The sequence below is a fragment of the Pelodiscus sinensis genome, chromosome 6 (genome assembly GCF_049634645.1).
Source record: "Pelodiscus sinensis isolate JC-2024 chromosome 6, ASM4963464v1, whole genome shotgun sequence".
NCBI lineage: Eukaryota > Metazoa > Chordata > Testudines > Trionychidae > Pelodiscus > Pelodiscus sinensis.
The window spans coordinates 74,161,722-74,175,670 of record NC_134716.1 but is presented as its reverse complement, the minus strand read 5'-3'; the positions used below and the strand labels follow the sequence as shown (position 1 = coordinate 74,175,670).

Below are 13,949 nucleotides of genomic sequence, written 5' to 3'. Positions count from 1 at the left end.
GAAGGGAGAAAAGCCTGTTGAGAGTCTGTGGATTAAGTTTAGAGGCGGAAGCAACAGGTGTGATGCTGTGGTTGGTGTCTGCTAGTGGATGAGGCTTTCTTCAGACAACTAAGAGAAGCTTCCAGATCACAGGCCCTGGTTCTCATGGGGAATTTAATCACCCTGTCATCTATTGGGAGACCAATACAGCAGCACACAGACAATCCAGGAGAATGTTGGTTTTGGAGAATGTTGCGAATAACTTCATGGTACACGTGCTGAAGGAACCAACCAGGGGCTGTACGTAGCTTGACCTGCTGCTCACAAACAGGTAGGAACTAGTAGGGGAAAGTCGATGTGGGTGACAACCTAGGAAGCAGTGATCATGAGATGGTTGATTTCAGGATCTTGACCAAAGGAAGAAAGGAGAGCAGCAAAATACACACCCTGGACATAAGAATGTAGGGGAGTAATCAGGAAGGCGAAGGCACAATTGGAGTTGAAGCTGGCAAGGGAAGTGAAGGTAACAAGAAAGGTTTCTACAGGCACGTTAGCAATAAGAGAGTGATAGGAAAGGGTGTGGGACCCTTAGTGGATGAGGGAGGTAACCTAGAGACAGATGATGTGAGAAATGCTGAACTACTCAATACTTTTTTTGCTTCTGTCTTCACAGACAAGGTCAGCTCCCAGACTACTGCACTAAGCAATGCAGTATGAGAAGTAGGTGGACAGCCCTTGGTGGAGAAAGAACAGGTTAAGAACTATTTAGAAAAGCTAGACATACACAAATCCATGGGTCTGGATTTAATGCATCCGAGGGTACTGAGGGAGTTGGGAAATGTCATTGCAGAGCCTTTGGCCATTATCTTTGAAAACTCGTGGAAATCAGGAGAGATCCCGGATGACTGAAAAAAACGCAAATGCAGTGCCCATCTTTTAAAAAGGATAAAAGGATAATCCAGGGAACTACAAACCAGTCAGCCTTACCTCAGTCCCCAGAAAAATCATGGAGGGGATCCTTAAGGAATCCATTCTGAAGCACTTGGAAGAGGGGAATGTGATCAGGAATAGTCAACATGCCTGGCCAATCTGATTAGCTTCTATGATGAGGTTACTGGCCCTGTGGACATGGGGAAGTCAGTGGATATACCTTGACTTTAGTAAAGCTTTTGATATGGCCTCCCACAATATTCTTACCAGCAAGTTAAGGGAATATGGATTGGATAAATGGACTGTAAGATGGATAGAAAGCTGGCTAGATTGTTGGGCCCAATGGATAGAAATCAATGGCTTGATGGCTGTTTGATGATCAGTATCAAACGGAGTGTCCCAAGGATCTGTTCTAGGGCTGGTTTTATTCAACATCTTCATTAATGACCTGGGTGAAGGGATGGATCTCACCCTCAGCAAGTTTGTGGATGACACTAATCTAGGGGAAGAAGTAGATATGTTGGAGGGCAAGGATAGGGTCTAGAGAGACCCAAACAGATTAGAGGATTGGGTCAAAAGAAATAACCTCTGATGAGGTTCAACAAGGAGAAGTGCAGAGTCCTGCACTTGGGATGGAAGAATCCCAAGCATTGTTACAAGCTGGGGACCGACTGGCTAGGTAGCAGTTCAGCTGAAAAGGACCCGGGGATTACAGTGGATGAGAAGCTGAATATGAGTCAACTGTGTGCCTTTGTAGCCAAGAAGGTGAATGGAATATTGGGATGTATTAGGAGGAGTATTGCCAGCAGATCTAAAGAAGTGATTATTTCCCTTTATTTGGCACTGGTGAGGCCACATCTGGAATATTGAGTCCAATTCTGAGGCCCTCCTCTACAGAAAGGATGTGGATGCATTGGAGAGGGATCCAGCAGACGGGACCAAAATGATTAGGGAGCTGGAGCACTTGACCTATGAGGAGAGGCTGAAAGATTTGGGCTTATTTAGTCAGCAGAAGAGAAGAGTGAGGAGGGTTTTGATAGCAGCCATCAGCTTCCTGAAGGGAGGCTCCAAAGAGACTGGAGCTAGGCTGTTCAGTAGTGACAGAAAGCAGAACAAAGGAGCAATGGTTTCAAGGCACAGTGGGGGAGGTCTAGGTTGGATGTTAGGAAAAACTATTTTACTAGGAGGGTTGTGAGGTATTGGAATGAGTTACCTAGGGAGGTGGTGGAATCTCCATCCCTAGAGGTTTTTAAGTCTCCGCTTGACAAAGCTCTGGCTGGGTTGATTTGGTTGGGATTGGTCCTGCCTTGGGCAGGGGGCTGGACTCGATGATCTCCTGAGGTCTCTTCCAGTCCAATGATTCTATGATCATTAGGATGGGAAACTGAAACTGGACACAATTGTTGATTATTTAGACTACGTCTGCACTCCGAGCAAGGGCTGTGAATTTCCTGCTCATATATATAAGCTTGTGCTAGCTGTCATCAAGCTAGTTTGAGTCTAAATAGCAGCACAGCTGCAGTAGCACAGATAGCAGCAGCAGAGGCATTGAGTAGCTGAGCTGAGCATTTACCTGCTGGTTTCAGGAGGGCTTATATTTGGCATGATTTAGCCTTGCCTCTGCTGCCACTATTCATGCTACTGAGGCTACACTGTTGTTTATATTCATGGCAGCTCACTGAGAGCCAGCACAAGTTTGTGCCCATTAGCAAAGGAATCACACCTCTAGCTCATAGCCTTCAAGACCTGCTATATACAATAGAGAGGAACCATATAAATCAATGTGACTAAAAAATTGGCAGCTTAAAAGGGGGGGGAAGTAGCCCAGTATTCATCTGCTTTAGTGTGCAATTTGGTTAGTGCATCTTTCTAAATTTTTAAATAATTCACCAAAATAGTTGAGTATAAACGAGCCCTAGATAAGTTTTAATGCCCAGTTTCCAACCAAAAAAACCAAAATGCCCAGTTTTTTGTTCTAACAAAAGCTTTTTTCCTGGATGGACCATGTTTATTGAACAGCATGTGATGACACAGCTTTGATGCCTTAGGCATAAATATGCAATAGTATTTATCCGACTCAGATTCCACCTTTGAGAATGATGCCAGAACTAGTCTAAAGATTAAGACGCTTCTGTCCAGTAGCAAACAATAGAATAGATCCTAATAAATTATGGCTTAGATATTTGTCTGCACTATTGAGAAATTTTTGTGATCTCCTTTTATTCTGAACTAGCAGCGTATGTCTATGTCCAGTATCTTGGCATAAGGCAGAGCAGCCTGAAAGCTGCTCTAAATTCTGGAAGTTGCCAACAGTCCCAAGAAGACAGTATGATAGCCAGGAATCAGTAGGTTGCATAGATATCCCAGCCTCAGTCAGGATGCAGGTGAGAGTGGGGCGTTTGATTTTTGGTTGATAACTTGTGTCCAAGGTTTGTACATAGCATCTATCATAGTATCTGGTACTGGAAGTTGTTGTTATTCATTTGCTATGTCCAAAGGCTCCTTTCAGAATACAAAGGAAAATGTGTCCTTTGCCTCAGATCTTACAGATTTGATTTAAGTGACTATCATTACAAACTCCAATAAGAGTTGAGTGGGTAATAGTAAGATACAATATAATAAATTTATCACGTACACTCTCATTGTTCAGAGATGTGGTGGTTTTGACTATGACTCACATCTGTCTCAGTTCACACCAGATTAGTTCCTTTTCTGCAGGTGATGCTGCAGAAGCAAATTATTTTGTACAGCTCTTTGTAAACCTAGTTTGTGCAAATGGAAGTATTCTTACTAGCTCTTTGGGTGTTTTTGAATAATTTTATAACACATAAATATAAATGATGGCGTAATTGTTTGTTTGGTTTTTGTGGATGGATTACTAATATCACTCTGCAAACTGACATTGTTTCCAGGTTTTATACATTGTCCCCTCCCTTGTAGTAAGTAGTCTTTAAGACTGCAGCTATGCAAAATATTCATAGCCAAAACCCCAAATGCATTTTCAGGTTTCATTATTAAAGTATGTCTCTTCAAGGTTCATTAAAAGGTTTGTTGATGCTTAATTTCTGATGAATATTGAGTTTCAACTAGACCTGTAAATAGATGGGTTGCCACTGCTTTCATTCGGTCTTGTGAGGCTTAACTGGGCTGACACTCACAAGCTTTCCTCCAAAAAGGAACAGGGTTATTTCTCCTTTAATTGGAATTGCTAGCATTTTCATAGGATCACCCACTTCACTCCTCATGGATCTTCAGTTGAGGCCTTCGAAAGATTCTCTTCCAAGAATTGCTGTATAGCATACCTCTCAGCTCCTTGTTGAAGCCTTTTCCATTTCCCTCTTTCAGTATGTAGAAGCAAAACAGGCTAACTGTCTGTTTGGTATCTGGAGTTTATCAGAGGGGTAGCCGTGTTAGTCTGAATCTGCAAATGCGGCGAGAAGTCCTGTGGCACCTTATAGACTAACCGAAGTGTTGGAGCATAAGCTTTCGTGGGCAAAGACCCACTTTGTCAGATGCATGTAGTGGAAATTTCCAGAGGCAGGTATAAATATACAGGCCAGGATCTATAGCTTGGCAGAAGAAGGATATATATGTTCTATAGTGGTAGAAATGTAGCCGTGTTAGTCTGGTGCAGCTGAAACAAAAAACAGGACTGTGTAGCACTTTAAAGACTAACAAGATGGTTTAATAGGTGATGAGCTTTCATGGGCCAGACCCACTTCCTCAGATTAAATAGTAGAAGAAAATTGTCACAACCGTATATACCAAAGGATACAAATTTAAAAAATGAACACATATGAAAAGGACAAATCAAATTTCAGAACAGAAGGGGGATGAAGGGGGGAAAGAGGGGAGGTAAATGTCTGTGAGCTAATGATATTAGAGGTGATAATTGGGGAAGCTATCTTTGTATTGGGTAAGATAATTAGTGTCTTTATTCAAATTTGAGTGTAAAGTGTCGAATTTAAGCATGAGTGACAGTTCAGAGGATTCTCTTTGAAGTGAAGTCTTAAAAGGTCTTTGAAGCAGGATGCAGGTAATCAAGTCATTGAGACAATGTCCTTTCTGGTTGAAATGGCAAGAAACTGTTTTTGTTGTTGTTGTTGTTGTTGTTGTTTTTGTTCTACGTTCTCTTGAAATCTTAAGGCAGGGAAAAAAGAGTAGTCCATCACAGGGATGAATCAGAGAATCAGTGGGAAAGCAGGACACTCAGTCTTTGTTTCTCTTTTTCTATCCTCCAAGAGGAGAAGACACAGCAGACTTTAATAAGAGAGAACTCAGCAAGGTTCATTTGTGAATATTAACCTTTTTAGGGTTATATTAGTTTTACTAAAGGTTTCCCTTTGAGCTTTTGGTTGTATACATACTGGAAGTTCAGTGAAAAAATTAGAGGTCATCAAACTATTCTTGCTGAAGCTTAATAAGTTTAGGAAATTCTAGTAAGCTACTTATTTAGGAGTGCTGTTATTCTCCAAGGCTGCGTCTAGACTGGCAAGTTTTTCTGCAAAAGCGGCTGCTTTTGTGGAAAAACTTGCCAGCTGACTACACTGGCCACTTGAATTTGCGCAAGAACACTGACAATCTGATGTAAGATTGTCAGTGTTCTTCCGCAAATACTATGATGCTCCCATTCGGGGAAAAAGCCCTCTTGTGCAAATATATTTGCGCAAGAGGGCCAGTGTAGACAGCTCAGGACTGTTTTGCGCAAAAAAGCCCCGATAGCGAAAATGGCAATCGGGGCTTTCTTGCGCAAAACCGTGTCTAGATTGGCACGGACCCTTTTCTGCAAAAAGTGCTTTTGCGCACAAGCGTCCGTGCCAATCTAGACGCTCTTTTCCGCAAATGCTTTTAACGGAAAAACTTTTCCGTTAAAAGCATTAGTGGAAAATCATGCCAGTCTAGGCATAGCCAAACTGTTGCCTCCTAGAATGATTAATACAGTTTGCATCTTGTTTGTTCATAAATTGTGCATATACAAGTGACAACAGTGTCAGATTTATTAACTTGTAATGAAAATTTCTACAAGTAATTCCTGGGCTGCAGTGTGAGCAATTAATGAATAATTTGCTGAATATGGTTTAGTCTCTGAAGTCTGAGGGGTTTTGACTTGATGTATAGTTCATGATTTATTTTTCTTTTTAATCATCTAAACACAACGCTTAGAATCACATCTCCAGTTGAGTATTCATGATTACAAATGTAAAACTCTTTCCACAAATATTTCCTAATGCCTTTATTTCCATGTTTTTCTGTGACAGTTCATGCCAGCTAACTTATTTTCAAGAATGTTTGTAGAAAGTAAATACAAAGGTGGTAGGAGTACAGTTGAAGCTCATTCATTTGAATTTCTGTTATCAGAAGTTGTTTTTCAGTATTCACCCAGCTCTACATAATCACTTTTAATATTCAGCTTTCCATGGCTTTGCATTTGTTACTGAACTTATGTCTCCAATTAGCCAGTGAAATTCAATATATTAATACTATTGTTCCTTCAGATCATCTAAGAATAGAATATCTGAAAATTTAATACTGATTCTGCATGGACTTCAAGTCTAGCCAAGAACAATTAAGAGAAATTAGAGTCTTGCTGCCTGTTCAACAATCTAAGAGAGAAAGCACAACAAACAATATTTTTTAATCATTCTTTTTATTGACTTTTCAGTTCTTACAAAAATAGTAAACACTGCAGGCAGAGGAATAATAAGCACACAATAGGGCAACGTAATAGCAAAAATACAAACATTTAGGAGTGCTTGTGAGTGTGCTCATTGTATTCTTATTTGTTTTTCATAACAGCATATACTTTATGCTCCACAAGCAAATAAAAAAGAATATTTTGCATTAAAATTTCTGGTTTATTGATTCATATTTTAATTAACATTTTTCCTAGTGTTCTGGCTCAGTATTGAAGTAGGTGCCCTAGAGGGTCTTGATCCTTTCAGCAATTTTTGCAGTGAGGCAGATTTAAATAATAATTTCAGGAAACAGTGATCAGAAAAAGGCTATTTTTTCTGTACAAACAGAAAAGGAACTTCTAAATAGGAAGGAAGGAAGGAAGGAAGGAAGGAAGGAAGGAAGGAAGGAAATTAACATTCTCACAACCAGCAGTTTCAAAATCAAAGGTATACCAAATTTTATATTGTATTTTATATATTGTCCTTTCTTAATTGGAGCTGAATTTTTCAGAAAGGCTTTCTTTTGATAGATCTTGAGACAGATTAGTGTAAGTTTATGTAAGTCTTCTATTTTGTGAATAGAAAAAACTTAAATAACCAATAGTCTACTCGCACCTTAAAGACTAACAAAACATGTAGATGTTGTAAAATTGTACAGTGCCTTCACCTCCACTGTAACCTTCATCTTGAGATGACATACCTGGAAAGTGTCAGGAGAAATCCTTGCATGTGAGAAGACTAATCATGGAGAGCAATCAGGAACTGTCAGCCTGAATGATCTTCCATGCAAATGGAAGCACGGAAGAACAGTGAGCTTGCTGCAGCCCAGGGAACCAGTTTTCTCAGTGGACACTCCAGGTGGAACAAAGCAACAAATCATCTGGTAATAAACTTGAAGCAGTGAGGTTACCTAACCAAATTTATAAAAGGGAGACACTCTCTCATGGGAGGCAGACAAAACCAGAAAAAGGTGTGCAGAATAATCTGGACTCCTTGGATGTCTCTAAAGCCAGGTCTACGCTAAGGGGAAAGTTGATTTAAGATACACAATTCCAGCTATGTTAATTATATAGCTGGAGTCAAAGTATCTTAAATCATGTTTTGGCACCATCCACACAGTAGGAGCACATGCTCCCATTGACTTCCCTTACTCCTTGAGAGGAGCAGGACTATCGGCGCCTATGGGAGTGCCTTCTCATTTCAAATTAGGATGTCTTCACTGCTCATTCAAACCACAGGAGATCCACTGTGACAACTTCAGTCTTCTCTGTAGTGTAGACAGGCCCTAAGAAGGGATGGAGAAAATGAGTGTTTATCTTTCTAAAGATCTGTACATCTCTCATTCCTTGTCTTTGAATAACCTGTGATTCATTCAGAAGTGCCTTGCAAAATTCTGTGTTACTTGCTCTGACTGTCACAAAGTCTACAAAGGGTGAAACTTTAATCCAGAATACCCATGAGGATTGAGTCATAGAGAGGACATATAAAAGTTACGGGGGAGACTGAAGAGGTCCATATTTGTCTTGTGGACATAGAGCAGCTGAGGAGCAGGAGTACCAGAAAGGGGTATCAGAATTGGAGTCTGTACCCAAGGAATATGCCTGAAAGGCTGGATATAGAGCCAGTGTGTCTGGTTGCTGCTCACTTCCAGTATGCTTAAGAGCACATGGGATCCAAGGCTTGGGTCCTGTAAAGAAGTCTGGTGATGGTCTGCAAACAGGAGTTCAGCTAAAGCTATAACAAGTGTTATCATCAGAGATGGTCTAAGTGGTGCTTGGTCCTGCCCTGTGTGCAGGGGACTGGACTTGATGACTTCTCAAGGTCCCTTCCAGTTCTATGATTCTACAGCATAACCTCTTAAAATTCACCAGGTTAATAAAGCAATTGTTTCTCATTTATGTCCTTTGCCACTTTTCCATATAACATTATGGTAATTTGCTTTTTACAGGTTTTCCTCCTCTGCTGCTTTCCCTGAAGTTGAACTTATTCAAAACTGCTGCCTGATTGTTCATGATAACGCAAATGGCTGGTAACACTCCTAAAGCAGTGTTTCTCAAAGTGCTCCATGAAACCACTTTTAAAAACCTGTTAAATGACTGTGCCAATTTGTTTGTTTATTGGCACTGAGGCCACAGGGCCTCGCAGCAACTACTGGCTCCATTTTGCCATTTGCAGCCAAGCAGAACTGCAGGAAGTGGCAGTCCAGTGCACGCCGCTTCCTGTGGCTCCCTTTGACTACAAACAGCGAAATAGAGCCAATAAGAGCTGTGAAGTTCCGTTACCATGGCACTGGTAAACAAACAAATCGGTGTGGCCGTTTAACAGGTTTCTCAAAGTGATTTCGTGGACCACTTTGAGAAACACTGTCCTAAACAGAGGTTTCTCTGTTGGCATTCAGTGAAGCAGTGGAATGTTTTTCTAACCATCTGCTCACATAAATTACTTCTTAAGATGATACTCTTAACACGTTTTTTTCAATCTTCTGTTCCCATAACTTGGATCATAGCCAACGCCCAGTTCGTGGCTATGTCAATTATTGCTGTTATGAATTCATTGTTAGAGAAGAGTGCTTGGATCTCTAAACTCTTAGTCTGGGAACATGCTTTTCCTTAATGTTCATCGCTTACCTTTATTTTTGTTAGTTTTAAAAACTATAAAGTGTGAGGAGATGTTGATGTAAATAGCATTTTAGAAGAAGGGACTGGTTAATGTTTACTCCACACAGTATCTTATGTGTTACAGATTCAAATTGTCCAAACAAGTGTACCCTCCCTTACAAAGTTGATTATGACTGGCAATCAAACATCATATTGTAGTAAATATAAAGTCTACAATGCTACAAGAGATCAAATATATAGACAAAATTGCATGATATTAAAGTGATTTGGGAATTATAGATTCATTTCGACTTGTCAGCACATGAGACAGGTCACCAAGCCTTGTGACAAGAACCAAAATGGAAAATACTGGTTTACTCCCTCTACTTTGCTCATCCCTTGTTTGCTCCCTTTGTTTTCTCTTCAGTTGACTTGTGTTGTTTACGCGTCTTCTCCTCCTCCTATTTGCTTTCATCTTTACTTTCTCCCTGTTTTTGCCCTCTCGTTTATAGTAGCTTTGGAATGTACAGAGGCAGCAGCTCCTAGCTTTGCCAGGAAGAAAGTGGTGATGGTGGCAGTAGGGGCCCACATCTCCTCCCTGTTCCTGTCACTGTCAAAGTGGGTGTGGCCTGTGCATGTGGAAGTAACTACACCCCATGAAGGGCATCTGCAAGATGCAGGAACTCCGCCTCCTTCTTCCAATCCACCTTCCCTGATGATAGGCACACTCCTCTCTGTTGGCCAGAGCATCACAGATACAGTACCCCACTTTACGGAATAAGAAGAGGCACTAAATAATTTCAAGTTACAGTATATAATGCACATCAAAGCTGTGCTGCAGCATGTCCCACCCACACTAATCTGCTGCTGACTTTACTGTTCCACCACAGCTTTCTGTTCTGTATTACTTGAGGTTTATTGCAGGAATATGTAGGTGGGTAGTTGCACTTTATTTGATCCTCGTTTGGTTTTAGACTTAAACCACTGTAAGAGAAAACATATGTCTAAAAGCACAAGTTTTTCCATAAAAAAACCACAGACATTTAGAGTCTCCAACTCCAAGACTTACTGAATTCAGACCTATGTATTGATGCTCTTTTCTTACCCTATACCTATTTTTGCAAACTATTTAAAGCCAGCTATTTTACAGGTGCTTAACAGGTTTATTTGTCCTAGTTTTTGAAGCATTGTTTATTAGTTGTCAGAACTAAATATCAGTGAGGTGAGCTTCAACAGGTATTGAACTGTAAATGCTGGTTGAGCTTCAGCATCATATTAATGGGCTATGATCTCATGTGTATCTCCTCATTGATAATGCTCCTGAATAATTAAGCTGAGGCTGTATTATAACAAAATTGGGTACACAGCAAGCAATAGACACCTGTTGTATCATCTTAAATCCACACACACAGATCTCAGAGCTTGTAATTATATTTATTATAGAGTTATATAGGTCACCATCTCAGATGGTGTCTATGGGATCTTGTTAGATTTACCGGAATTGATTCTGATTTTACTTAAACTGGTTTACATTGGTTTAACGCTGCTGCAACTAGTGTTGTTCTTGATATGGGTTTCTGGGGAAGTGACATTAGACCCAATCTCCCTATACTTCAAAAATATTTTATATTGAAATAGTTTAGCTATCCATTTTCTTAATCTTTTACTATTAAGATATGTTGTCATTATAGATGTCAGGGTTTTTTTCTTATTAAAATTACTTAAAGCTGGTATTGCACATGCAAAAATCTGACTTGCACATACAGAAATGCTGCTTTTTGCATGCAGTGCAAATTACTTTGTTTCATCAAACTTGGTTTTCCAGTGGTAAAATTACAATGTGAATGAAAATAAAAAGCTACTATACAAGATAAGTTGTTTGAACCTATTGGGAATATTTTTGGACTACTACCTTGTTAGGCATAACTATGGGTCTTAGAGTATTACTGGTCTTTGTCTTCAGTACATTGGATTAATGCCATTTTGCATACTACCGTGGGCTAAGTTCATTAAAGGAATAGAAAGGTACTGTAAATGATTGCAAGATTGAGACCAAAAAAATGACATTTGTGTTCATTAACATTTGAACATAGATAAATAAATGAATAGCTGTACTGGTAACTGGTGGATTTCCATATTTATAGAAATGTGTTAAGTCGATAATAGCGCAACTCCTTATTTTATGTTTAAAAATAAAAATCTGATATTCTCACAAAATAATTAGTTCGTGCACTCTCAGATATTAGCAAATAGAACGGCCAAATATTTATATTTTTCCAAAATAATAATAAAATCTGGAAGTAATTATTCCCTGACTTGTTAGAAGATAGCCATGATATTGGCTGCCTGACTATGTTCATATGATTTTTCTCTTGCAACACAATAGGAAATGCAGGCAAGAAAGGCTGTTCATGCTCTTATGTATTCCCATTTACCTTTGTTTAGTCTTTCTCTTTTGTCTGTCATATTTGCTGACATGACATTAATTACATGGAGAAGGGGCAATGTTTTGCAGAACACTTCTGCAATGTGAAATTTACAAAACTGGGCAAATATGAACTTTGAAATCTGTCATGCGAACTGTCAACAGTAGAAGCCAATCCAGTGTCACTAGACTGTAAGAAAAGAATTGTATTTATTTATGCTGTATTCTGCTTCCCATTTTGTGAACTCTGTACTGTATTGCCATACCATTTCCTCAACGTATCTTAGATTCTGTGGACTACAAATACAATAAAACATATGAAAAGCATCTGGGTATAAGGTATCTAGGAAAACAAACATGTATAAAATACATTGATACTAGAAGATTTATCCAACGTTGTCCAGGTCCTTCAGGGCAGGGGAGTGGCAGTGGAGGTGTGTATCCAGGAGTTAGGGCAGGGCCTTGGAGATGTGGGGGGCCAGGGCAGGAGGCTAGGGGCATAGGGGGATGCGAGAGTGAGGGTTATGGGATGAGGAGGAGCTCACTTTATGGGATCCCATCTGGCAGGGCCTTCTCTCTTTCACAGCCAGCGGGGTCTTTTCTCCCCTTCCCATCACACCCCCCACAGCAGTCAGGGGCCTTCTCTCTCTCCTCAGCCCTCCTGGCTGCCAGAGCCATCTTTCTCTCTCGATCCCTCTCAGCTGCCAGGGGCCTTCTGTCTGCCTCCAGATCCGTCACTGCATCCAAGGGCAGGGAAGGTGAAGGATTTGGGACTACTTACTCAATCTGGAGGCAGGCAAAATGGCAGCATCCAACTTCTGCCAGCCACCCTGTTGATGGTACACCTTCACCCAGTGGTCTCATAAGAACATAAGAACGGCCGTACTGGGTCAGACCAAAGGTCCATCTAGCCCAGTATCCTGTCTACCGACAGTGGCCAGCACCAGGTGCCCCAGAGAGGGTGGACCGAAGACAACAATCAAGCGATTTGTCTCATGCCATCCCTCTCCAGCCTCTGACAGACAGAGGCCAAGGACACCATTTTATCCCCTGGCTAATAGCCTTTTATGGACCTAACCTCCTTGCTGTATAGTTCTCTCCTGCCTCCCTGCTCCTCAGTGGCTACTCACAGTTTCACATCTCTCCTCTCTGTGCCCTTCCCTTTCCATCTTATGGAAAAAAGTCCTATTCCTGGCACTTCCTGTGTTCTTGGCACAACCAAATCCTGACCTTGCTTTAAGTTAAGATAAGAAGAAGCTGCATATCAAATTAGATGGTCCTAGCTGTTTCCGTTAGGAAGTTTTTTCATCAAACAGACTCATAGACAGACAGACAGACAGACTTTCTAAAATATATTCTATCTGGATGTATGAATGGATGGATATAGATATTAGGCCATCAAGAAATATGTTTATAATTTTTGAAAACAGATCTCTTTATATCGTCTGTATTTTATGCTTACAAGCCAGATTCTGCAAACACTTTTGCATGTGGGTAAAATCAATATGTAAATACTGTCTTTGAAGATACCAGAAATAGTTAAATAAATAAAGTTAATTACATGCTTATTAAGTCTTTACATTACCAAGGCCATACTCTTACTTATTTTGCAGTGTAAGTAACAAAAAATCTGTGACAAAGCTATGTTCCCAGTTCAAGGTGTCAGTGTCATAAATGATTTGAGTGTTTATATTTAGGATTTTTTCCCCATTTTAGGAAGTAAATCTTCCTTATTTTTCCTCCAAACTTCCAGGGTTTATCAAGAACTTCTCCACTTAGTTTACATATTTATCAAGGCCACATGTACACTTTCCCACTGAGAAAGCAAAAGTCCTTATCTATCTTATTTAATTGGCGTGTCTTCCCCTGTCTTTTTAGGCAAGATATTCAGGGGCACAAAGAGTAGTGAGAGAAATCTGAAAACTAAAACTTCTTTATACACTGGGAATGCTGACAGGTTTTTTTACTAGGTATAATTACTCAAGAACTATGTTTATGGTTTCCAGAGATCCCACTGGTCTTATACCTGTTTGCCCTGATTTCCATTACATGGCTTTGGGGAGGACTACACGTGGCTTACAGGCACCTCTGGATGTTAGTCTTCTTTGTTATCTTCAACAGCCTGCAGGTAAGAGCTTTTCCTTTCTACAATTCCGGATAATGTGAAACCCTTCATTGTGCATAATATCTGACATTTCAAGTTTTAGAAGTTGTATAGAAATGAGAAGCAAATAGAAGGCTCAGCAAGTTAGCACTGGGCAATCATTTCTAGGAATTGGGTTATTTTTAGAATGAATATATTGGATGCATATTCAAGTAACTGCATATTTATTCTAAAACAAC

General features: G+C 40.1%; 1 protein-coding gene across 1 annotated transcript in view; it reads left to right on the top strand.

Moving 5' to 3' along the window:
• The window catches only part of ADGRV1 (adhesion G protein-coupled receptor V1), a 391,810-nt gene that overhangs the window by 332,896 nt on the left and 44,965 nt on the right, over positions 1-13,949 (top strand). The window contains exon 87 of the mRNA XM_075932856.1: positions 13,613-13,734. Coding sequence (XP_075788971.1) covers positions 13,613-13,734 — 122 coding nt within the window. The remainder of the gene's footprint in view (positions 1-13,612; positions 13,735-13,949) is intronic.